This window comes from Salvelinus fontinalis, chromosome 31 (genome assembly GCF_029448725.1).
Source record: "Salvelinus fontinalis isolate EN_2023a chromosome 31, ASM2944872v1, whole genome shotgun sequence".
Classification (NCBI taxonomy): Eukaryota; Metazoa; Chordata; class Actinopteri; order Salmoniformes; family Salmonidae; genus Salvelinus; species Salvelinus fontinalis.
In genome coordinates this window covers 41000761-41028157 of record NC_074695.1, presented here as the reverse complement: position 1 = coordinate 41028157, position 27397 = coordinate 41000761, and the positions used below count along the sequence as shown (strand labels likewise).

At 42.9% G+C, this 27397-nt stretch overlaps 1 protein-coding gene across 2 annotated transcripts in view; it reads right to left on the bottom strand.

Annotated features, from left to right (window-relative positions):
• LOC129830253 (voltage-gated potassium channel subunit beta-2-like) overlaps nucleotides 1-27397 on the bottom strand; it is a 111219-nt gene that overhangs the window by 46150 nt on the left and 37672 nt on the right. Inside the window, exon 1 of one of the 2 annotated variants that reach the window (XM_055892676.1) lies at nucleotides 2000-5089. The exons of the other annotated variant lie outside the window; for it this stretch is intronic. Within the exon in view, the coding sequence (XP_055748651.1) occupies nucleotides 2000-2214 (215 nt within the window). The 5' untranslated portion in view covers nucleotides 2215-5089. Of the gene's footprint in view, nucleotides 1-1999; nucleotides 5090-27397 lie in introns of those variants that run through there. 2 annotated transcript variants of the gene reach the window in all.

Genomic DNA, 27397 nt, shown 5'->3' with positions numbered 1-27397 from the left:
CAGATGAACATGGTACCTTCAGGCGTTTGGAAATTACTCCCAAGGATGAATCAGACTTGTGGAGGTCTCCAATTTTTTGGGCTGATTTCTTTTGATTTTCCCATGATGTCAAGCAAAGAGGCACTGAGTTTGAAGGTAGGCCTTGAAAAACATCCACAGGTACACCTCCAATTGACTCAAATGATGTCAATTAGCCTATCAGAAGCTTCTAAAGACATAATTTTCTGGAATTTTCTAAGCTGTTTAAAGGCACAGTCAACTTAGTGTATTATAAGTGAAATAATCTGTCTGTAAACAATTGTTGGAAAAATTACTTTGTGTCGTGCACAAAGTAGATGTCCTAACCGACTTGCCAAAACTATAGTTTGTTAATAACAAGAAATTTGTGGAGTGGTTGAAAAACTAGTTTTAATGACTCCAACCTAAGTGTATGTAAACCTCCGACTTCAACTGTATGTATTCGAAATGTCAGTGCAACATTAAAGTCATTTCAGGACTTTTTAAATTTGTAATGTCAGCAATCAGTAATACTGCTTGAACTGAAAGCTTCATCAAAGGTACAGTAACATACACAGTACACTGTACATGTATATTCTGTCTATAGTCAGTGTGTGTGTGTGTGTGTGTGTGCGCGTGCGCGCGTGTGTGTGTGTGTGTTAAGGTTAGGTTAAGGGGTAGGATTAGGGTTAGGTTAGGGTTTGGAGGTAAGGAAAATCTAATTATTTGTGGTGAAACATTTTTACTCCCCAAAAAGTCCTGAAATTTCACGAAAATGTGTGTGTGTGTGTGTGTGTGGTGTGTGTGTGTGGGGAGGAGGAGCTTTAGCTAGGGGTTTTGTGTGACTCACGAATTCAATAGAGGAAAAAAGACAAAACACACAACTGTCACTAAAAGTTAAAGGGCGCTTTATCATCAAAGCTACCTCCAGCTCCACCAGAGCTTAACGACAAAATGCTCCATCCCTCAGTCTTTACCATAAAAGTCAAATGTAAGAATTTTAAGCACTATTTCCACTTCAAAGTCTAATTCATTAAGACTGATAGCGCTAATAACGTTCTGCTCGTCTCATTCATAGCAGTATAGTAGTGACGGGGAGTCGTTTGAGCTGTCAGCTTCCTTTAACTGCTGATTACAAGCTTCAGCATCAGGATGAGCTGCTGTAATGTCACCAGAACTTTTCTTACAAGTACAGTTCTATTGAATCCATCACATAGCATGCATGATTCGAAACATTTCTCCCAAAGGTGTATAATAATTTTATGTCAGGAAAGGTCTTAAAGTAATGATACTAGCTATAGACTAGTTGTAAATTATATCATCCCGCTTGCATTCAGCTAAAAACCTATTCACTCTCCACTTAGTTGATTGGTATTAAGTTGATTATCCGTCTTATTCATTTCACAGTCAATACTATAATGAGGTTAGAGAATAATGAGAAAGGTAATAGACAGAACTATGAGCATTATTCAATAGCCCCATTACAATCAGTCATCCATTACAATCAGTCATCCATGAAATCCGTTCTCTCTCTTTCCTGCACAGTCATATACACATGTGCACCAACGCATCAGAGAGCAAGGTGATGTCTCAAACTATTCTACACACTTGAACAGAGAGACAAGGTCTCTTCTACTCATGCCTGCCATTCTTGCAAGGTTGCAGGTCAGGTTGCCAAAACTAGGGTCTCGTCATTACAATTTGTACAGACAGTATCTTAAGCTCTTGCTAAGGTACAGGGTCAGGGTGTCATATCTATACATCCCACTCTTGACAGAACACAGAGAACTATTTCACCCACAGATGGTACAGTATTGGGGTCTGGGGCCATATGTATCAAGCATCTCAGAGTAGGTGTGCTGATCTAGGATCAGGTGCGCCCTGCGTTATGATCTAAAAGGCAAAACTGATCCTGTCAGCACTCGTTCTACAACACGCTTCATGCATATGGCTCCCCAGCTCTTGTCCAGGTGTATGCATGGGGTCTTTCCTGGACTCCTACCTATACTTCATGCCAGTGCGTATGCTCTGGTCGCTGGACAAGGGAATGTTGACGGACAGCTGTCCCAGGCTGCGGGCCACCATGGCCACAGCGCGGAACTTGTTCTTTGTGCCCAGACTGGGGCTGTTGGAGTTCCGTTGGTTCAGACGTTCCTCCGTGGTGCGTGTCACGCCACCGCCACGGTGGTTGTCCGAGCACACTAACGACACCTGCATGGTGGTGACCCAATGATGATGGCCCTGTAGGGCAGCTTAGACTGGACTCGGACGGAAAATAAGCACTCAATAAGCTTGAGAAACCTACTGAAGGAGAAGACAAAGATGACAACAGAGAGGAAGACCTTCCGAGTCGGGTTGTCAACAAGCAGTTAGCATCCTGTCTCAACCTTAGCCTACCTCCCCCAGAAGCACAGGATGAAAGAGAACAAACTACTAGCAGTTGAACTACGAGTTCGATGCTGCGTGGCAAACTGTCCGGCAGTGCAGGAAAGAGAGGTGGTCTGCTGCAGCTCAGTGTCCAGTATGTCCAGAGTATCCACTGTGGCTTTCAGAGGCAGAGCAGTGACAAAAACAGACTTTTCAGATTCAGACTGTCCGATCTCAAGAACAAACTACTAGTGGTAGTAGTTTAGGAGATAAAGGAGATTCAGACAGAGAGTAGACTGCAGCAGCTCAGTGTCCAGTGTAGTCCAACTCAGCGCAATGATGTGTCTCCCCGTCTGGAAGGAGCGCACGCCACACAGAGAGAGCGAGTGAGCGAGAGAGCGAGAGAGCGCCTCAACTATTCTGTTCTGGATCAGCTAATGCTTCTCATTTCACAAACGTACACTGATCAGTAAAATACACACTTGCCCCCTTCAAGCAGATTTCAGAGAGTTCATAACAAACTCATTTCATAATTCAGTTGGTTCTTTTGCTTATTTTTCCTCCCTACCTCTTTCAACATTCATTCATTCTATACTATTACTTTTATTTTACCAGGTAAAAAAAGGCATTCTCATTCACATTTTGGACAAGACTATTGTTTTAGATTATTGTTCAGCCGCTTCGGTACAGACAGACAATGTCAATGTCAAACCCCTGTGTCCTCTCCTCTGCTGACTACAGTGGAAAGGGGGTGAAAGGTGAGGACAGGTTGAAAGTCTAACATGTCCAGACTCTGTTAGCACAGGAACAATGCTTGTTATACAACCTGACCTGCATCAAATTAGGAGCAGGTGAAGAGCAATGGACATGAGCAGTTTCCAACATTGTCAAATGAATTACCAATTTTCTTCCATTGACCCAAAGTCAATGAAAGGCCTCCTTGTTTTTTCCTTTTTGTGTTTTGAGTGTGACTATTTACTGAACTCTACAACAACAACAACAATTCTCTCACGCACCGGTCACCATTCATTTTCGCATGAGCACAGACCCTCATACTGCTTTCTATTTTGCGTCAGAGAAAATAGACATATACGAAAGAGAGATGTCAGCGAATGTCAGCGAAATCAGTCAACCCCTGATGTCAACCCCTGGGACATGCACTGCTTTACTGTAGCTTACAACGAAGGGCAAAATACCCTGTTGAAAAGCCACTGCCCATCAAAAGAGAGAATAAAGGGGGAGTGAACGGTCAGGACTAAAATTAGGGCCATGCATATTGAGACAAAATGTGAACCATCTGGTTGGCTTTTACTCCCTCAGAGCTCCATCCAGCTCCATCACTCCCCTATAGTCACTGGAACTGTATTTATAAAGTGTCCCAGGAGTAGGAGCGCTGATCTAGGATCAGATCCCCTGTGTCCATGTAATCTTATTCATTATGATCTAAAAGTCCAGGTCCCCTAATCTAAAAGCTCAAACTGATCCTAGATCAGCAAATATACTCTGGAACACTTTGTGAATACGGGTCCAGGTCACCTAATTTAAAAGGCCGAAATTATCCTAGATCATCACTCCTACTCTGAGACGCTTTATAAATATGGGCCCTGGAGTACTGCATCTGGCTCCTAGGGGCTCCTTAGGGGATGACTTAACTATGATGTGTGTGTGCATCTACTAAGACCAGTGACATCTCCTCTCTTCCCCTCTCCTCTCCTCCTTTCTTGTCTCCTCCAATCTCCACCTCTTTAAAACGTTAACATTTTCCCAACCTAAAGCATCCTTTCCTGGATCAAAGTTTTCATTGGATGGCACCTGTATGGTTAGTACACACCACTTGGAAGAGAACATACCTTGGCAGGAGAGCTGTGTGTTTGGTTTAACTGTCCTCACAAAATTATAGTAAAACAAGGACAATTCTGAGAAGTGGGGACATTTCGCAGGTCCCCACAAGGAAAAGGCTATTTTAGGCTAGGGGTTAGGTTTCGGGTTAGGGTTGCAATTAGGGTTAGGGGTTAGATTTATGGTTAGAGGTTAGGATTAGGGTTAGATTAAGGGTTAGGGAAAATTGAATTTTGAATGGGAATCAATTGTTTGGTCCCCACAAAGAGAATTAAAACAAACTTGTGTGTGTAACGGTGACCCTTACACTCCTCTTGTGAGAACAGAAAAGGATATGTGTGTACACTGTGTACAGTATAATATGTGTTAATGTGTTTGCTAATGTCTGTATCATGGAAAATCAGCCTCCACATAGGCGATAGGTATGCATTACACCCAGCAGTGACTTGCAACTGACATCTCTGCAGGCAGAGGTGCAGCTGTTCCTGGATCAGCCTCTAGCTATCTGCTTCCTAACAGGGTTCCTAGGCAAGCTACCCCCCTCCACACACACACACACACACACACACCACACTATTTAGGCGGTCACATCTGCCTCTGTGTGAGCATAGTCAATGTCATCCAGACAGACAGACAGAGCAGTTAGAGTCTAACTGATGGTGCCAGTTGAAGATGGAACAAGTTAGATTCGGGTTTCCACTTGGTTCTGAGTGACGGGCCAATCAAGGGGATGCCACATGCTAACTGGACAATTTCACAAAGACAGTGGATTGTAATTAGATGTGTCCTGGAATAGTTCAGTATCTGTCATGGCAGCCAGATTGACCTGTCATAAGCTGATTGACTGGATGGGAAAGGTTGTGTGAGCAAGCACTATTGTATTTATTTAACCTTTATTAGCTGCTGCACTAGCACACATATGAGTGTGAACACATGTATGCACCCACACACAAAACAGTCTCTCTCTCTCTCTCTCTCTCTCTATCTCACACACACACACACACACACACACACACACACACACACACACACACACACACACACACACACACACACACACACACACACACACACACACACAAAGGCATGTCCCCCATGTTTCTGACACACAACCCAGTCACATAGACTGAGAGATGTGTGAGTGGGCTGGGGGGAGCTCATCTCCTCTGGCCTCAGTTTGCAAGACTGACTGGCTGCCCTCTTTGTAACTGCACACGCATGTGTGTGCACATCCGCATGCATGTGTGTTAACCACACTCGACAGTGTGTGTTGATCTTTACCCAAAAGACAAAACTGCTCACCCAGACTTAAAAACATGATGCATGTTAATCAGCTACTGCGTATGCTGTCTGAGGAATACCGTCAATAGACCAGATACAGTATTTATTTATGCAGTATTTACGCAGCCACAGCATCACATTCACATCCTAGCCATTCAACCAAGACCTCCAATCCTTAGATCACACTCTGCCCCTCAATGTCATACTCTGCCCGTCAATGATTCTTGACTACTTGTTTACAGGGATTTCAAAGTGCTAATCCCAGATTGGTCTCTGCTTTCTGCCTCTCAGTACTTCAAACACGGCTGGAAGATTTAATCTGTCAAGGCCTCACTCTTCGGTTCAGAGACTTAGCATTCCTAGTTTGGTAAGCTGGTGAAATAATTTTAAATCCCTCAATAACGTTCAATGGGTTCCTCTCGTGGCCAATCTCTCCCTCGCTGCTTTTCTCTAACACCCATTTTACATACATGTAGTTTTAAACCGGTTTTGAAGATACTTATCATGCACGTGGAGGTGGTGGACAAGGTGTATTTTTTCACCCACCCAAAACAAATGGCAGAAAACTGCCATTGACACAAACATGAACACGCACACACTTGAGTACACACACACACACACACACACACACACACACACACAAACACACACACACACACACACAGTCATCACTCCTTTTCTAAAACAAATAATAATGCTAATATATTTACGCCTTTTCACACTGCATTATTTTAGCCAAGAGTTATCCTTAAAGAGATTTATCTACCTTTATCTACTTCCCCAGAGTCAGATGAATTTGTGTATACCATTTATGTGTATTTATCTGTACCATTTATATCTGTGTCCGGTATGAAGGATGTCAGAGGTAGTTTCAATGCTAACTAGCATTAGTGCAATGATTAGCAGTCTACAGTAGCAACTTGCATGCTAGCTGTTCCCATAGACTTCCAGTCATTGTGCTATATGTTCCAATATACTTCCAGTCATTGCGCTAACGCTAGCAAGCAATTGCGCTAATGCCAGTCCCTTCAAACTGAACGCAGATACATAAAAATGATATCCATGAGTTCATTGGACTCTGGGGAAGTAGATAAAAATCACAAACTATCTCTTTAAGACATTTTAGCTAGGTAGCTTTAGCTAGCCCCTAGGAACATGATCCTAGGCTAGCACTAGTCAGGTGTACCTGCGCCAAAACTCTGGTAATTGTCATCCTGTTCTCCATTTTCTTTTTAAATAGTGAACCAACATGTTTTCAGCACTTATATTTCCATGACTGATCAAAACAAATGTTTTCATGCTCTCTTTTGTCTCACTGTAGAACAGATAGTGAGCAATATGTTTGGAACATCAAATCGCAATAAGATCACAGTATCGAACCACAATACATATAGAATCGTGAGAATTGCAATACATATCATATTGGCGCCCAGCCAAACATTAGAATGTGCAAGTGCGGCGTTGTTTAGTCCAGGACTAAAATCTCTCTTAACCTAGGGCCAAGTGCAGTTAGAACACGACTAGAACTCTCGATCATCTCAGTCATCCCTTCTTCCTTTTGAGGTAAAGCTTTAAAATACTAATTTCAATGTAGCATTCAATGCTAGCCATTTGTGAGTTGCATGCAGGCTCCCAGCTAATGCTAGCAGTCATTGCGGCAGTAAATCTGATGAATTAATAATGAGCGCCTTGACTGCAGAGCACTGGGAGCACCACTGGGAAGCCTGCAAAGATGGAGAGGAGAGTTAAACAGTCTTCTCTCTCGCCTCATTCTGCAGACTGTCTGCTAAATATCTCAAATGTAAAATGTCAAATGTGCATGTGTGTATTTAAATCAAAGGGCCACAGTCAAACAAACAATATTCGAGATGAGCTGTCCATATCTTATAAGACATAGTAAGACACTGCAGTATGCCTAACCAGTTGGAAAGTTGAGAAATTGGTCTGAAAACATTCAAGGGTCATGTCCCTGGTCAGATGGACAGATACTGTATGCAATCCTATTTTATATTATTTTATATCCATTTTTATATCACAGCCTACATTTCCCATCCACCCTGTGCAAAGCCTAAAGGAGCTCTGTGCAGATGTTGGTCTCCTACAGTGCAAGGCAGGTCATGAGAATGGCTGGAGGGGGAATTCAATATTAGTCACTGTGACTGGAACTAGCGTGCTACTATAGCATGGTATGTAAGACACTGCTGTCCCCGTGCTGGCCTGTGTTCCTTTATCCACAGAAGCTGACGCAGTGTTCCTGCTCAAATCACTTTATTTTCCAGGCCAGTTTACATTAATGTGAAATTCAGTCACACACAAACAGACGAGTGCACATACCACATACGTACAGAGACACACATAGAGATACAGGTTCGCACATGGCCCGCCAAGATGTGCACACACACAGGCACGTATACACATACAGACAACTGCACACACACACACACACACACACACACACACACACACACACACACACACACACACACACACACACACACACACACACACGAAAGCATGTAATTGGACGGTGTATACCATGTGTATCCCGTACATACGACTAACAAAGCTTGAAACTTGAAACACACACACACACACACACACACACACACACGATGGTCTTCACTCCTGTTCTGAAACAAATAATAATGCTAAAATACTTTACGCCTTTTCACTCTGCATTATCTTAGCCCAGAGTTATCGTTAACCCTGGGCTAAGGATACACACACACACACACACATTGGCCCACAGATACACACACACAGTGGGAGGGGTGTGCATTGCTGCCTCACAAATTCAGGCAGTGACAGAAATAGCCTTTCCTCTAAAGGGGCCGGGGGAGAGTTGGGGGAAAACAATGCCAGAAATGCTTGTCCTCTTCGCTGGGTTTAAAGAGAGCAGCTTCATTCACTTCAACATACACACACACACGCACACACTAGGGCTGTGACGATCATGGAATTTTGGGTGCCGTTTTTTTTCCAGGCAAATGACCACGGTCATCGTTACAATTCTTTGAAATACAAGAAAAATACAAAAATGTTATCCTCTCCTCCCAGTCACGCTGCTCCTCTCTGCTGTTCTGCTAGCCTAGCAGCAGCAGTAAACAATATATCATGCGGAGCAGGCATGCACCTACTCAACGTTTGCTAACCTAGCATGGATATTTCAATATATTTAACGTCACGTAAAATGTATTTCAAATACATGTAGGTATATTTGCATCTTTGGTCAAATGCATGTAATGCCTTAAATGTATTCCAGAGATGCATTTACATACATTTGCATCTTTGCTCAAATGCATGTAATGGCTGACAATTCCAGAAATGCATGGCTGACATCTACAGGGTGGCTAAAGCAGTTCCTAATTCGGCTTCTTAAATTACTCTTTGCATCTTGATCAATGGAGATAATGTTTTGGCAATGATATAATTTAAATTGTGATGACTGAGTAAAACATGTAATTTTAATTTCACCTAATTTGAACATTCTCTCATAAAGAGCACATGTTTAAGCACATGTCAAAGTGTAGGTCTAGGTCTTGTGCTTCGAATAAGTGGTTTTACAGTGGATGGTTAGCGGTGTTATGGTGCATTCGTGACCAAGTGGGAAGTGGGAATTTAACACATCTGTGAAAAATCCACTTGAACATCCCCTCCAATTGGTAATTACAAATTAAATCAGCCATGAATCCCCTTGTGACAGTGGAAATGGAAGCTTGTTGTGTGCAACAGGGAGGAATGCAAAATTGAATGCAAGATTCACACCAAAAATGCATTGTTAAAACATTTCTAGCCTGTTTATCTTATGGTAACAGGGTTGACTGTTATGCTCGACCGCTCAGTTTTTCACCACAAAACACCAGAAAATTGACAAAAAGAGTCAAACCAACTCACCTGCTTTTACAGTATGATTTGACTATTAGATGTTCATTGTTTATTTTAAAATTAAATATTTAAAAAGGAATAGTTTCACCATATTAAAATGATATTTCAGTCCACGTAAACAGGGTTGACTTTAAAATGAGGGACAGACGTAAATGAATCACTAATCACATTTCTTCAGAAATAACTTTGTCAAAGCAACAAAATAACTATGGCCTTACAATGATGGTAAAAACGTGTCGTTTTTTTTGCGGTAAGTAGGTTAAAATCTTCCTATAAGTCACAGAGGGTGCACAGAGGGGCATGTCAAAATGCTGAATTGTCACTTTAGCAAGTCTTTATTCATATTGAAAATATATTTTATTGAATTGTCCATCTAGTTTATATTAAAAGGCACTTCTTTGTATAACAGGCTTTTAACAGGCTTTTAAAATGCAATATTGGTGCCTAATTTGTACTTAACACATCAAAGAGATGCAAAGTAACTCATTTCATGGAATGACCCAGAACACGTTAAGTTCTGCCATGGATTCATTACATGACCGATAATGTATCATGTTTGTAGTCATTTTAATAGTAATTTAAATGCATGTTAGTGCTTTTGGTGTGTGTCAAGTACAATAAAAATGCATTTTGACAAAAAATACTTAACAAAAATATTAATGCAACATGTAGTGTTGGTCCCATGTTTCCTGGGATGAAATACAATATCCTAGCAATGTTCCATAAGCACAAAAAGCTTATGTCACGCCTAACCACCGGCCCTGGAAAACAACCATTATTCCACACACCTGCTCCCCATCATTACGCACACCTGCTCCCCGTCATTACGCACACTTGCTCCCCATCATTACACACACCTGCTCCCCATCATTACGCACACCTGGACTTCATCATCACCTTGGTGTACGTATTTAGCCCTCAGTAGCCTCAGGCATCAGGCAGTATTGGTTTTTTTTCATGTTCAGTACACATCCCATTTTCTTCATTTGCCTTGCTTTATTGTTATTAAACTCTCCTTCTGCACCTGCTCACTGACTCCCTGTGTATACGTGACAGAATTGCATTATGGAAGCAGCAGAGGAAAAAAATATCTTCCAGAAGGTCAAGGAACAGAGTCATCTACTCCACCAACACAACGACCAGCTGGCGCAACTGGGTACGGCCATGGAGGAGGTCCTCCACGTTCTCCACCACCTCGACACCACCAGCGAGACTCTCCATACCCCCATCAAAGGGCCTCTTACCACGGGTCGTCATGGTGAGCCAGTCCCCCAGCCCACCCAGCCGTCCGCTCAGGTCAGCGATGACCTACTGTCCCTTCAGGAGAAGTATGACGGTACTCCATCAAAATGCCGTAGCTTCCTACTCCAGTGCTCCGTCTATCAGACAGGAGCCTCCACCACCGAGAGTTCCCAGGTTGCCACGGTAATTTCCCTGCTGACCGGACGGGCGTTGGTGTGGGCTACGGACGTCTGGGAGAGAGAAAGGAGGAGCTGGGTTCTTATGAGAGGTTCATGGCTCTGTTCAGGGCGGTCTTCAACCATTCTCCAGAGGGCAGAGAGGGAGGTCAGCGAGTTCTCCAACTCCAGCAGGGTGCCCTCACCTTTCGGATTGTGGCAGCCTCTACCGGATGGAATGAGCTGGCGCATTTCCATCCACATTTCTTCTGGAAAGGACTGTGTGAAAAGGTCCAGACGGAGTTGGCATGACAACCTATCCTTAGGCACACTCATCGCTATGGACATCAGTCTGGATAAGTGCATACCAACCCGGAGTCAGCCGGAGTCATACCAGCCTGAGCTGCCCGTCTGTCCAGCGCCGCCTGAGCTGCCCGTCTGTCCAGCGCCGCCTGAGCTGCCCGTCTGTCCACGCCATCTGAGCTGCCCGTCTGTCCTGAGCCGCTAGAGCCGCCCGTCTGTCCTGACCCGCTAGAGCCGCCCGTCTGTCCTGAGCCGCTAGAGCCGCCCGTCTGTCCTGAGCCGCTAGAGCCGCCCGTCTGTCCTGAGCCGCTAGAGCCGCCCGTCTGTCCTGAGCCGCTAGAGCCGCCCGTCTGTCAGAGCCGCCTGTCAGTCAGGAGCTGCCAGAGCCGTCCGTCAGTCAGGAGCTGTCAGAGTCGCCCGCCAGTCAGGAGCTGCCAGACCGCCCGCCAGTCAGGAGCTGCCAGAGCCGCCCGCCAGTCAGGAGCTGCCAGAGCCGCCCTTCAGTCCGGAGCTGCCAGAGCCGCCCTTCAGTCCGGAGCTGCCCCTCAGTCCGGAGCTGCCCCTCAGGTCGGAGCTGCCCCTCAGTCCGGAGCTGCCCCTCAGTCCGGAGCTGCCCCTCAGTCCGGAGCTGCCCCTCAGTCCAGAGGCGCCCCTCAGTCCAGAGGCGCCCCTCAGTCCAGTGGGGCCATTTAGTAGGGTTGCCAATCTTAGGTCGGCGGCGAGGGTCGCCGTTCTTAGGAGGCCACGGAAGCGGGTAATGACAATGGTGGAGTGGGGTCCACGTCCAGCGCCAGAGCCTCCACCGTGGACAGATGCCTACCCAGACCCTCCCCTATAGGTTCAGGTTTTGCGGCCGGAGTCCGCACCTTGGGGGTTCTGACCATAGTTCTTTTGTATTTTCTTTGTTTTAGTGTGGTCAGGGCGTGAGTTGGGTGGGTAATCTATGTTTTGTGTTTCTGTGTTGTATTTCTGTGTTTGGCCTGATATGGTTCTCAATCAGAGGCAGCTGTCAATCGTTGTCCCTGATTGGGAACCATATTTAGGTAGCCTGTTTTCTGTTGGGTTTTGTGGGTGGTTGTCTTCAGTCTTTGTGTGTCTGCACCGGATAGAACTGTTTCGGTTTTCACGTTTGTTGTTTTTTGTATTTTGGAAGTGTTCAGTTTTTTTGTCTTTTATTAAACATGATGAACACTAATCACGCTGCGCTTTGGTTCTCTCCTTCCACAGAAGAAAACCGTTACAACAAATCCTTCTTCACTCACACTGCCAAACATACCCTCGTAAAACTGACTATCCTACCGATCCTCGACTTCGGCGATGTCATTTACAAAATAGCCTCCAACACTCAGCAAACTGGATGCAGTCTATTACAGTGGCATCCGTTTTGTCACCAAAACCCTATATACCACCCACCACCTGCTTTGGCCACCTTTCCTTCAGTTTCTCTGCTGCCAATGACTGGAACGAATTGCAAAAATCGCTGAAGTTGGAGACTTATATCTCCCTCACTGACTTTAAGCATCAGCTATCTGAGCAGCTTACCTATCGCTGCAGCTGTACACAGCCCATCTGTAAATAGCCCATCCAACTACCTACCTCATCCTCATATTGTTTTTATTTACTTTTTTTGCTCTTTTGCACACCAGTATTTCTACTTGCACATCATCATCTGCACATCTATCACTCCAGTGTTCTTATGCTAAATTGTAATTACTTCGCTACTATGGCCCAGTTATTGCCTTACCTCCTTACACCATTTGCACACACTGTATATAGACTTTCTCTAATGTGTTATTGACCGTACGTTTGTTTATTCCATGTGTAACTCTGTGTTGTTGTTTGTGTCGCACTGCTTTGCTTTATCTTGGCCAGGTCACAGTTTTAAATGAGAACTTGTTCTCAACTGGCCTACCTGGTTAAATAAAGGTGGAATAAATAAATTTAAAAAAACTACACATACACAGAAATTGCTTCTCCTTTCCAACAAACAGCCCATGGTACCCATTAGCCAGATAGTTATTCTCCAATGGCCTCAAATGGCTTTGCTTTTCAGCCTTGTCCTCACCAAGTTCCTTGGTTTTATAAGACAGACCTGGTGGGGACAGGGGACCATAGTGCCATCTGTGTTACTGAAGGAAGAGTTTCCTGTGATTCTTTACACAGAGGTATTAGGCTATCTACTATAGCCGAGGGAATACAGGCATTAATGTTCATGGTCAAATGTTGAATGAATGAACAAATTCCGGGTTTAGGTCCAGGCCAGACAGCAATGTTGTCAAATAAAGGATCTCAGTGTCTTCTAAAAGATGAATCTACATTGACCAACAATCAATTCAGTTTTTCCACTCAATAACCTTCTTTCTTCTCATTCAACAACTCCCCAACATCAGGAGCTAGCCTCACTGACAACAGTATACTGATTTGATTCCAAATATGTCAATCAAATAGCTGTCAATCAATATCAAATCAGTAATTGTGGCAGTCAAAAACAGACAAACGTTTACAGACAAAACCCATCACCTGTTCCTAATACCGGGGAAACTAGAGTAGAATGGATTATAACATAGCCAAGTCAGCCAAATCTGACATTATGTTTTTATACCATGGTACGCAGTCTACACTCCTATTGACTTGTATCAACTCATGTTCCTTAAAATATGTGGTGGATCTGTGTAAAAAACACAAGAAACAAAAACATTTGGAACCTCTATTGTTTTTTTATGTGGATGTTTTGATTCATTACAGGACTATTTGGTGGAGGAGGAGCAGTGTATATGTGGATGTTTTGATTCATTACATTACTATTTGGTGGAGGAGGAGTAGTGTATATGTGGATGTTTTGATTCATTACATTACTATTTGGTGGAGGAGGAGCAGTGTATATGTGGATGTTTTGATTCATTACAGGACTATTTGGTGGAGGAGGAGCAGTGTATATGTGGATGTTTTGATTCATTACATTACTATTTGGTGGAGGAGGAGCAGTGTATATGTGGATGTTTTGATTCATTACATTACTATTTGGTGGAGGAGGAGCAGTGTATATGTATATTGTTACATAGGAGAAAAGGTCTAAGAGAATCCTTCCAAATTTGATTTCGGAATATTCTCCCCAGAGGCCAATCCACCATCATAAAAAGAAGAAATAAAAAGAATTGGAAATGCAACAGGAGCTTTTAACTAAAGAGCTGATGAGGAGGACCTCATCAGGTCTTCCACAAGGATGGTCGAAACAGGAGGACACATAAACTCAGCAAAAAAAGAAACATCCCTTTTTCAGGACCCTGTCTTTCAAAGATAATTCTTAAAAATCCAAATAACTTCACAGATCTTCATTGTAAAGGGTTTAAACACTATTTCCCATGCTTGTTCAATGAATCATAAACAATTAATGAACATGCACCTGTAGAATGGTCATTAAGACACTAACAGCTTACACACGGTAGACAATTAAGGTTACAGTTATGAAAACTTAGGACACTAAAGAGGCCTTTCAACTGACTCTGAAAAACACCAAAGGAGGACTGCAAATGTGGACAGGGCAATAAATTGCAATGTCCGTACTGTGAGACGCATAAGACAGTGCTACAGGGAGACAGGACGAACAGCTGATCGTCCTCGCAGTGGCAGACCACGTGTTACAACACCTGCACAGGATCAATACATCCGAACATCACACCTGCAGGACAGGTACAGGATGGCAACAACAACTGTCCGAGTTACACCAGGAACTCACAATCCCTCCCTCAGTACTCAGACTGTCCGCGAATAGGCTGAGAGAGGCTGGACTGAGGGCTTGTAGGCCTGTTGTAAGGCAGGTCCTCACCAGACATCACCGGCACCAACGTCGCCTATGGGCACAATCCCACCAGCGCTGGCAAAAAGGGCTCTCCACTGACGAGTCACGGTTTTGTCTAACCAGGGGTGATGGTCGGATTCGCGTTTATTGTCGAAGGAATGAGCGTTACACCGAGGCCTGTACGCTGGAGCGGGATCGATTTGGAGGTCAAGGGTACGTCATGGTCTGGGGCGGTGTGTCACAGCATCATCGGACTGATCTTGTTGTCATTGCAGGCAATCTCAATGCTTTGCGTTACAAGGAAGACATCCTCCTCCCTCATGTGGTACCCATCCTGCAGCCTCATCCTGACATGACCCTCCAGCATGACAATGCCACCAGCCATACAGCTCGTTCTGTGCGGGATTTCCTGCAAGACAGGAATGTCAGTGATCTGCCATGACCAGCGAAGAGCCCGGATCTCAATTCCATTGAGCACGTCTGGGACTTGTTGGATCGGAGGGTGAGGCCTAGGGCCATTCCCCCCAAAAATGTCCGGGAACTTGCAGGTGCCTTGGTGGAAGAGTGGGGTAACATCTCACAGCAAGAACTGGCAAATATGGTGCAGTCCATGAGGAGTAGATGCACTGCAGTACTTAATGCAGCTGGTGGCCACACCAGATACTGACTGTTACATTTGATTTTGACCCCCCCCCCCCCTTTTTTCAGGGACACATTATTCAATTTCTGTCAATCACATGTCTGTGGAACTTGTCAGTTTATGTCTCAATTGTTGAATCTTGTTATGTTCATACAAATATTTACACATGTTAAGTTTGTTAAATAAACACAGTTGACAGTTTTTTGCTGAGTTTAAATGCACATACACACACACACACATACATAGACAGGTAGACAAGTAGACAGGCAGATAGACTAGTAACATACATTACATTAGTAGCGGATGAGGTGAATCACTGCCACCTACTCACAATGCAGGCCTAAAGCACCTATAGAAAGTACTGAATCTATTATTATCATCACTATTATTCAAATTCAATGGAAACGTTTAATTCAATAGTTTTTCAAGTGTTGAATAATGGATTTCAGCATTGTTAAGTTCAACATGGTGAGTCATTGGGCCAAAATAAGGCCAACTGGATCTTGATGTTACTGGGCGACTCAGAAAATAACATAACTCGTCATCGGTGTCACAGGCGGTAGGGCAGACGTTGCTGGTACATAGCCTTTTTACAAACTCACCAACGTTGGTTAAACAATTCTTGCTGCAGTGCTTTATGTCATTTCAAATCACTTCTAAGCCTAGACCAACATTTGAAGGAGTACTTGTCTTTAGATCATGCTACAATTTGAACACTTTAGATTAGTAAAAGCACTGCACTGAGCTGATGCCTAAAGAACCCCATGTTAGCCCACAAATACAACTCTGTTTACAACTCCTGGTAAAAAAATGGACTGTTTCCACATCAGTTATTAAAGACATCAGTTTCAATCTAAGAAACAATGGAACTCAATATGAATCTACTGTATGTGTGCATTCATCTGCAGGGGAACATAAGTGTAAATGTGCTGTCATCTGCTGGACTACAGTGCCATTGCAATATGCCAGACCAGTTCTCAATGAGTATGTTTACATGCGCACTAATAGTTCGATATTAAACTGATTATACAATTTAAAATGACACCAGCCATGATCACACTGGTTGCTATAACTTGATCTATAAACACATAGCCCATTAGCTATACAATTAGCCACTACATGATAACTCACATGAACTCAGCACTGGAAATAAAAACTATAATTTAATACTTACAGAGGGATCTGTTAGCAGAAAAAGTATTTTATTAACAAAAAGTAAACAAATATGTTTGCTTAACAATACAATTTTGTTGAGCAGTTTTACAGTGAATTTCCTGCATTTCTACACATTTTGCCACGACTTATTACATGTTAATAATATGATATCTGAGTGAGAGTGATTAACAAAATCAATGGGGGACCACTGGATGTCAGGACCCCCGGCACATGCCCTGCGTGCCTGTTCGGTAATTCGGACATGATTACTACAAGTTTACTGTGGATAGCTGGTTAGACTAACTCAACTGATTAACCAATAAAAAAAATATGGTTGGAATAATACTGTGAAATTGGATAATGCCCTTTTAATGTAAGAGCTGTTTGAAAAGATTGCCTGCCATTTCAGCCTCTTTTGTTGGGATGGAGTTTTGGCCTACCATGGTCACCATGTGGTCAATTAGTTAATAGACCAAAAGGAAAGAGAGTTCCAAACCTCTCTGCCAATGACAGCACATTTTCAGTTTTCTCCTCCCCAATCAGACCCCTCCCAGATAGTCCTAGCAAAATTATTGCTTGAGAAATTGCCCTTTGCTAAGAAGCTATTTTAAGTATTTAATTGTTACCCAGAAATTATTTAATATTGAGATAAAAATGGCTGCATTGGGCCTTTAACTGACTTTGGCTAATTGCTTGACTGCTAACTACTACACATAGTCAACATAGCTAATACAACTAACATTAACGTGCTCGTAAACCCACTACAATCATGCAGTACAATTACAAGGGCAGCAAATTAATAAAAACCGGAAGAGTTAACCTGAGCCAGCTAGCTTACATAAATTACATTCCTCTCTGTTTGAGCCGGGTGTTTGAGTAGGCTAAATTAGCTTGCTGCATTAGCTAGCTAAGTACTGTAAGTGAAAGTGAAAAAAATATAACTCTCCTTGCTGCTTCTCCTTAATTTTTGAAGAAATGAATTTGTTCAAAACAGTTCAACTATTGTCTTTCTCATGCTGCAAGAGCTCTGATACACAATATATACAGAAGTATGTGGTCACTCCTTAGTGTATTCGGCTATTTCTGCCACACTGTTGCTGACAGGTGTATTAAATCGAGCACACAGCCATGAACTCTTGAGCAGTGGAAACGCGTTCTCTGGAGTGATGAGTCACACTTCACCATCTAGAAGTTTGATGGACAAATCTGGGTTTGGCGGATGCCAGGAGAACGCTATGTGCCCCAATGCATAGCGCCAACTGTAAAACTTGGTGGAGGAGGAATAATGGTTTGGGGCTGTTTTCCATGGTTCGGGCTAGGCCCCTTAGTTCCAGTGAAGGGAAATCTTAACGCTACAGCATACAATGACATTCTAGATGATTCTGTGCTTCCAACTTTGTGGCAACAGTTTGGGGAAGGCCCTTTACTGTTTCACCATGACAATATGTATTTTTTTAATTCCACCTTTATTTAACCAGGTAGGCCAGTTGAGAACATGTTCTCATTTACAACTGTGACCTGGCCAAGATAAAGCAAAGCAGTGCGACACAAACAATAACACAGAGTTACACATGGAATAAACAAATGTACGGTCAATAACACATTAGAAAAAGTCTATATACAGTGTGTGCAAATGGCGTAAGGAGGTAAGGCAATAACTGGGCCATAGTAGCGAAGTGATTACAATTTAGCAAATTAACACTGGAGTGATAGATGTGCAGATGATGATGTGCAAGTAGAAATACTGGTGTGCAAAAGAGCAAAAAAAGTAAATAAAAACAATATGGGGATGAGGTAGGTAGTTGGATGGGCTATTTACAGATGAGCTGATGATTAAAGTCAGTGAGGGAGATATACGTCTCCACCTTCAGCGATATTTGCAATTCGTTCCAGTCATTGGCAGCAGAGAACTGGAAGGAAAGGCGGCCAAAGACAGGTGTTGGCTTTGGGGGTGACCTGTGAGACACACCTGTTGGAGTGCGTGCTACGGGTGGGTGTTGTTATGGTGACCAGTGAGCTGAGATAAGGCGGAGCTTTACCTAGCAAAGACTTACAGATGACCTGGAGCCAGTGGGTCTGGTGATGAATATGTAGCGAGGGCCAGCCGAGGAGAGCATACGGATCACAGTGGTGGGTAGTATATGGGGATTTGGTGAGAAAACGGATGGCACATTGATAGACTGTATCCAGTTTGCTGAGTAGAGTGTTGGAGGCTATTTTGTAAATGACATCGCCAAAGTCAAGGATCGGTAGAATAGTCAGTTTTACGATAGTATGTTTGGCAGCGTGAGTGAAGGAGGCTTTGTTGTGAAATAGGAAGCCAATTCTAGATTTAATTTTGGATTGGAGATGTTTAATATGAGTCTGCAAGGAGAGTTTAGAGTCTAGCCAGACACCTAGGTATTTGTAGTTGTACACATACAATAAGTCAGAACCGTCCAGAGTAGTGATGCTAGTCGGGCGGGCGGGTGCGGGCAGCAATCGGTTGAAGAGCATGCATTTAGTTTTACTAGCGTTTAAGAGCAGTTGGAGGCTACGGAAGGAGTGTTGAATGGCATTGAAGCTCGTTTGGAGGTTTGTTAACACAGTGCCCAAAGAAGGGCCAGATGTATACAAAATAGTGTCGTCTGCGTAGAGGTGGATCAAGGAATCACCCGCAGCAAGAGCGACATCGTTGATATATACAGAGAAAAGAGTCGGCCCGAGAATTGAACCATGTGGTACCCCCATAGAGACTGCCAGTGGTCCGGACAACAGGCCATCCGATTTGACACACTGAACTCTATCCGAGAAGTAGTTGGTGAACCAGGCGAGGCAGTCATTTGAGAAACCAAGGCTGTTGAGTCTGCCGATAAGAATACGTTGATTGACAGAGTCGAAAGCCTTGGCCAGGTCGATGAAGATGACTGCACAGTACTGTCTTTTATCGATGGTGGTTATGATATCGTTTAGTACCTTGAGCGTGGCTGAGGTGCACCCGTGACCAGCTCGGAAACCGGATTGCACAGCGGAGAAGGTACGGTGGGATTCGAAATGATCTGTTTGTTAACTTGGCTTTCAAAGACTTTAGAAAGGCAGGGCAGGATGGATACAGGTCTGTAACAGTTTGAGTCTAGAGTGTCACCCACTTTGAAGAGGGAGATGACCACGGCAGCTTTCCAATCTTTAGGAATCTCGGACGATATGAAAGAGAGGTTGAACAGACTGGTAATAGGGGTTGCAACAACGGCGGCGAATAATTTTAGAAAGAGAGGGTCCAGATTGTCTAGCCCAGCTGATTTGTATGGGTCCAGGTTTTGCAGCTCTTTCAGAACATCTGCTATCTGGATTTGGGCGAAGGAGAAGCTGGGAGCATAGTCAGCCATAGAGAAATGCTTATTGAAATTGCCTCGTGCCCCCGTGCACAAAGCAAGGTCCATACAGAAAAGTTTTTTTGAGATCGGTGTGGAAGAACTTGACTGTTCTGCACAGAGCCCTGACCTTAACCCCATCAATCACCTTTGGGATGAGGCCTAATCACCCATCATCAGTGCACAACCTAACTAATGCTCTTGTGGCTGAATGGAAGCAAGTCCCGGCTGCAATGTTCCAACATCTAGTGGAAAGCCTTCCCAGAAGAGTGGAGGCTATTATAGCAGCAAAGGTGGGACCAACTCCATATTAATGCCCATCATTTTAGAATGAGGTGTTCGACGAGCATGTGTCCACATACTTTTGGTCTTGTAGGTTGGAGGATGTCCTCCGGAAGTCGTCATAGTTACTGTGTGAGTCTATGGAAGGGGGTGAGAACCCCCTTTTTTTTCCCGCTTCAGTTCAAATAATTTTACGTGGTTGCGTTATATTTCCGTGCATACTTTGTGTTGAAGCTTGCATCGATTCATGCTTTAAAACACAGTATGTACAAATGGAGTACACATTTGAGAAGTGCCCTCCGGACTCCGTTTAGCATACTTTGATTTGGACTCATACTTACCGTCCTGTGCTCCAATTTGCGTGCTCGGAGGACGATACATGCATTTTAAGAAACACCCAGTGTGTTTTAATCAGTTAATTGGTGACATGAACATATTTAGTATAGTTTCATCTAAAAAGGACAGCTTTTTGAATGTTTTACTATTTTTATTTATATGAAATTCACTGAGTAGGATGGTCCTCCCCTTACTCCTCTCAGGAACCTCCAATGGTGGAGGTCGCTAGCTACAGTAGTGTCTTCAACATAACCTAGCTTTTCGTTAGCTAGCTGATCTGCAGTGCAAACTAGCTTGACTTGCTATATGGAGAAACAAGTTGAGGCAAAAGTAACTTAACAAAACATGTTTTCTTATCACAATATACAATATATGTATCATGTCCTGAATGAAAATGTCACAATTTTGCAATTTCCTAAAATAAATGCAATCTCTGATGAGAAACAGGCTCTCCTCCATCTTTACATGACAAACACTACACAGAAATAGGCTATCTTCCATCTTGCATTAGAAACACTACACTTGCCATTCAAGTGGCGGGGCAAGACTCGCGAAGATGACATATGGCGTAATAGCAATGTAAACAGGGCACTATGCACAAGTGAAGTGAGTTGGAAAAACTGAAAGTATATATATTTGAAATACCTTCCACATACAAAATGTATATATCCGAACTCAAAATCAAATAGGCTTCGCAAACGTGGTAGAACGTTTATTCTGATTGGTGATTTTCTGCATTTATTTAAGTCCCATAAGGTAGCTTTATTTCAGATATGTCCATGTGAACCGGATTATTAGGGAAATTGTTCTTCTTGCAAAGCATGTAATCATTTTAAACAAACTATTATATTAATCTGACTATCCACAATAATTGTATTATTGTACTCAATGCAAGTCAGCATGACAGAGACAGATTGTCATCTGGCCTATAGAGTACCACAGTATGAGTCATAATGCCCAGAAAACCTAGCAGTCCAACAGGGAAATGGTTCCAATCGTTTTTCCAGCATTAATTTTTCCCATAGGGGATTTTAGAAGAAACACTTAAAATAAGGACTGTGCTTCGTGTAGGCTTACCCTGATGTGATGTTTTGATATCCATGTAAATCATTCAAGGCCAAGGGGATTTTTATCAATATATCCGTCTGTATTTACCCACCAAAAATAAAACGCAAATTAGCTGCTAATGTGGCTATCATAAAGAACTACAAATTCCATGATGATCTGGAGGAGACTGCAGAATCCAGGCAAAGATAAGAATCTCTGGATTAACTATCTAATGTTAGCTTAACGTAGTAATGAATAAATTGGCTACATTTCTTTAAATGGACAATTCTGTGAACTGTCTTGTGCAAGTTTTAAATCGACGCAATACCTGTTAGCAAAGGTGTCCGCTAGAGATGACATACTGGAGCTTGTAGAGATTTGTAGTTTTACATGATGTCTATTTTGATGCTGAATAGCATTTTCGAATCTGAGAGTAAATAGAGCAGAAAATATTGATAAAAGTCACAACACAATGCCACATATGTCTTAAGTTTTGAGGGAGCGTGCAATTGGTATGCCCACTGCAGGAATGTTCACCAGAGCTGTTGCCAGATAATTATTATGTTCATTTATCTACCATAAGCCGACTCCAACGTTATTTTTGAGAATTTGGCAGTACGTCCAACCGGCCTCACAACACATGTAACCACGCCAGCCCAGGACCTCCACATCTGGATTCTTCACCTTTGGGATCGACTGAGACCAGCCACCCGGACAGGCGATGAAACTGTGGGTTTGCACAACCGAAGAATTTCTGCACAAACTGTCAAAAACAGTCTCAAGGAAGTGCATCTGCATGCTCATTGTCCTCACCAGGGTCTTGGCCTGACTGCAGTTTGGCGTTGTAACCAACTTCAGTGGGCAAATGCTCACCTTCGATGGCCACTGGCACGCTGGAGAAATTTGTTCTCACGAATGAATTCCGGTTTCAAATGTACCGGGCAGATAGCAGACAGCGTGTGTGGACCACTTTGGAAAAAAGCGTTTTAATTAATACTTTCAAGTGATATCCTCTGGGCCCACATTGTACATTTTGTTGTATATGTCTGTTACCCAAAATGAATTCAATTCAAAATTCAATTCAATGGCATTGTGTGGGCGAGCGGTTTGATGTCAAGTTGTTGCAGAATGGTGGGGCTGGGGTTATGGTATGGGCAGGCATAAGTTACGGACAATGAACACAATTGAATTTTATTGATGGAAATTTGAATGCACAGAGATATCGTGACGAGATCCTGAGGCCCATTTTGTCGTGCCATTCATCCACCGCTATCACCTCATGTTTCAGCATGATATGTCACGGTCCCATGCCACAAGGATCTGTACACAATTCCTTGAAGCTGAAAATGTCCCAGTTCTTCCATGGCCTGCATACTCACCAGACATGTCACCGATTGAGCATGATCAGGATGCTCTGGATTGATGTCTACGACAGCGTGTTCCAGTTCCTGCCAATATCCAGCAACTTCGCACACCCATTGAAGAAGAGTGGGACAACTCTATGGCGAAGGTGATGTGTCATGCTGCATGAGGCAAATGGTGGTCACGTTAGATTCTGACTAGTTTTCTGATGCACATCCCTACTTTTTTTAAGGTATCTGTGACCAACAGATGCATATCTGTATTCTCAGTCATGTGAAATCCATAGATTAGGGCCCAATTAATTTATTTCAATGAATGTATTTCAATTTTGTGGCCCCCTTTCAACCTGCATTGATATCAGAAGTCTGATGGCACTATAATTCAGAAATTGTTGAATGTTGCGTTTATATTTTTGTTCTTTCTAGTTAATTTAGCCATCAGACTTCTGATACCAATGCAGGATGAAAGGGGACCACAAAATGGTGAACCGTTATTTTTTAAATGGTATCGAAAAGTATTTTGAAAATACAATTTACAGCTCTCGGAAATATCATTGGAGTGTAATTCAGCCCAGTGTAATAAAAAATAAAAAATACTCAGAAGTAATTTAAATGCATGTAACAGAAATACTGCCCATATCTGCTAGCTACCTAGTTTAAATATTAACAGTACAGTCACAGCAGCATAACATTTTATTAACACTTGATTTAGCCTACGTCATCAATATTTGGTCTGGTTGGTTGATACGCACAGCAGAGAGAGGCAAGATGTGGTGAGCTGCACATGTGTCAGGGCAGCAGCAACACATGTAGTCGACACCCTAGTTCAAGGTTTACATAGCTGATTCAAATAATCAACTCATCATCAAGCTTTGATTATTTGAATCAGCTGTGTAGTGCTAAGGCAATACCAAAACGTGCACCCAGGGGGCCCAGGACCGAGTTTGGGAAACCCTGCTTTAGCTAACCACCATACTAAAATATCCGCACAAGCTACTGGCCAGCCAGCCATATATTATCAGTTAGAAATGGTGATTTTTGTGTTATGAAGTTATTATTTGATACGAGCATTAAAGATAAATCACAATCAGTAAAATAAATTGAGCTAGTTAACAAGCAGATTTACATCAGTCATCAACATCAATGATCAGCTGAACTTTTCCCGATGTCAATCATGTGTTTAGGAGGCACTGTAACTAGCTTGCTTACAATTTGTGATGAGTCAGTGTGTTGTTGCAGGAATGAATAGGCCTATGCTCAAAAATGTAAACATTTTCGCTACAGAGGCATTTGTTATGTTAGGGATTTCAAGATATGAATTATAAAAGTTTAAAAAACATCAAGCGGGGGGGGGGTGCTCTTTTTATTTTGAGACCCTGAAAGGTCTGTGCACAGCCCTGGTAAGCACTGCTTTGTATTGGACAACCATCAATGTAAAACCTTAAGAAATTGAAAAATTATGAGGAAAAACAATGAGCGAGACTTGACCATTCTTTGCTTTGTCTGACTGTAAATAACATACTTTCAAGATAAGGAAAAACCAGAGCATCTTTGTAAATAAATACATAATGAAAATGTAGTGAAGGAAAGTACTCACATAAAAGTTTAACTGCATCTTCCCATAACACACTTTCACAAATAAGGAGAAACAAAAAGGCACGACGGCCATCAATTACATATCAATGTAGAGCCGATGACAGCATTCGATATATACTTAGCACTTGTGATAAAGCTCCAATTACACCCAGATGAGTTGATAACAGAAAGTAATTATAGCTTAGTGGGGGGAAACTTCAGAGGACGGCCAACAAACTACTCACCAGACCTGGGTTCAACTACTAATTGAAATCTTTGACATACTTTCTGCATTTGCTTCAGCCTGCTTGGAGTGCCAGATGGGCAGGATGTGTCCTTTTGTGACTATGGCATTGGTTCCATTGCACCAGACAAACTGAATCAGGCACAGCTAAATCATTTGAAATGATGTCAAGTAGTATTTGAACCCAGGACAGGCCAAACTCCAGTCAGCCAGAGAGAGCCATCTTCATAAGCAATTTGGCCTGAGTAACTCGAGAGCACAATGACCTGTCACACTCAAGCGATTGCTCACAGAAAAAAACCTTGTTCTGAGACAACAAGTCACGGGGATCATGGGATGTCATGTGTCATACAGTCATGTGATATCCTCGAGTCTATTCTGCATGGCTTCAGGTCAAAACAGCAACTGTCTTTTGATCAATCACCAATTGTGTGGCGACAATGACTTGTGAACAGTGACACTCGAAGTAACTGATCTCTTATTTTGAACAGAGCTGAAAGTAGTTTACATTGCTTGTGATGTCCCCAGAGTACATTCCTTTAATGCACTGGTTCTCAATCCTGGTCCTGGGGATCCCAAAGGGGTGCACATGTTTGCTTTTTGCCCTATCACTACACAGCTGATTCAAATGATCAACTCATAAACAGGCTTTGATGATTTGAATCAGGTGTATAGTGATAGGGCAGAAACAAAAATGTGCACCCCTTTGGGTCCCCAGGACCAGCATTGAGAACCACTGCTTTCATGAATGCTTGGCATGATGGGTTTTTGATCGTTTGTCATCTTACGCTCACAACTTAATAGGGTCAGCTGACACCTCTGGTGATTATGTGACTCCAGCCGGTCCCAGTTTGCTCCCTCCCCCTTGGCCCTAACTCCATCCATATTTGCAGATGTGCACAGTGAAAGCAATATATTGTGGAAGCTCCACCACTACACTGCTTACACCTGTCCAGACCCTTCAGATCTCCAAACATAGAACTGTTAAGGCCAAGGGGAAGCGGTAGGAAGTGAATTTGGATAGGTTGTAACTCTAAAGGAAATGCTGGATGAAACTCTGAAGTCGTGTTCCCGTGCACAGACATTGCATGCATCAACCAATGGTTGCGTTCCATGTCATCGACTGTGTAATCGACTGACAGATTGCTATAACATATGATGTGGTTATATGATACTTAAATGACCAAACCAGATGTTGTAAGATCTGGCATGCATCAGCAACGCGTGGGCAGAGGAACGCAACATGAAGCAAGTTCAGCTGCACTGAGGCAAGTTCACCTGATTTCCACAGTGGGTTTGGTTTATTTGTATCCTATCCTATAATGCCATACAACGCTCCAATGCTGTGCTGTGCTGTATACTCAACAAAACATTGCCATGTAAATTCACATAATAGTCCTATATGCAGTCTTACTCTCCCACACAATGAGGGTGTCTGCCAGGGTTGGGGTCTATTCTGAATTGAGTTGCGGCTTCCTCTTTAATTCCAATTCAGTTCTTGAATTTTAATTTACACTGAACAAAATTATGAATGCAAAATGCAACAATTTCAAGATTTTACTGTGTTACAGTTCAAATAAGGAAATCAGTCAATTGAAATAAATTAATTAGGCCCAAATCCATGGATTTTGCATGACTGAGCGGAAGCACAGGCATGGGTGTGCCTGGGAGGGCATAGGCCCACCCACTTGGGAGCCAGGCCCACCCACTGGGGAGCCTAGCCCAGCCAATCAGAATGAGGTTTTCCCCGCTGAAGGGCTTTATTACAGACAGAAATACTCTTCAGTTTCATCAGCTGTCCGGTGGCTGGTCTCAGGCAATCCCGCAGGTGAAGAAGCTAGATGTGGAGGTTCTGGCCTGCAGTGGTTACACCTCTTCTGTGTTTTTTGGTCCGTTTGGACGTACTGCCCAATTCTCTAAAAGGACATTGGAAGCGGTTTATGGTAGAGAAATGAACATTACATTTTCTGGGAACAGCTCTGGTGGACATTCCTGCAGTCAGCATGCCAATTGCATGGTCCCTCAACTTGAGACATCTGTGGCATTGTGTTATAAAACTGCACATTTTATAGTGGCCTTTTATTGTCCCTAGCACAAGGTGCACCTGCGTAATGATCATGCAGTTTCATCAGCTTCTTGATATGCCACACCTGTCAGGTGGTTGGATTACCTTGGCAAAGGAGAAATGCTCACTAACAGGGACGTAACAAATGTGTGTACAGCATTTGAGAGAAATAAGCTTTTTGTGCAAATGGAACATTTCTGGGATCTTTTTTTTCAGTTCATGAAACATGGGACCAACACTTTAGATGTTGTGTTAATATTTTTGTTTAGCATAATTTGAATTCATAATTTGAATTGGCCACTCCCCACAGGAAGCAGAATCTGAATTGAATTTGATCAAAGGACCTAGAATTTAAAGAGCAACTGCCCCTAAAAACCAACTTCTCCGTAAGAAAGAAGCCTTTGTGGCATTGATATGAGTCAGAAACATGTATTCTTCTGTCAAAATTGACTACAAAGTGTAAATAGGATACTG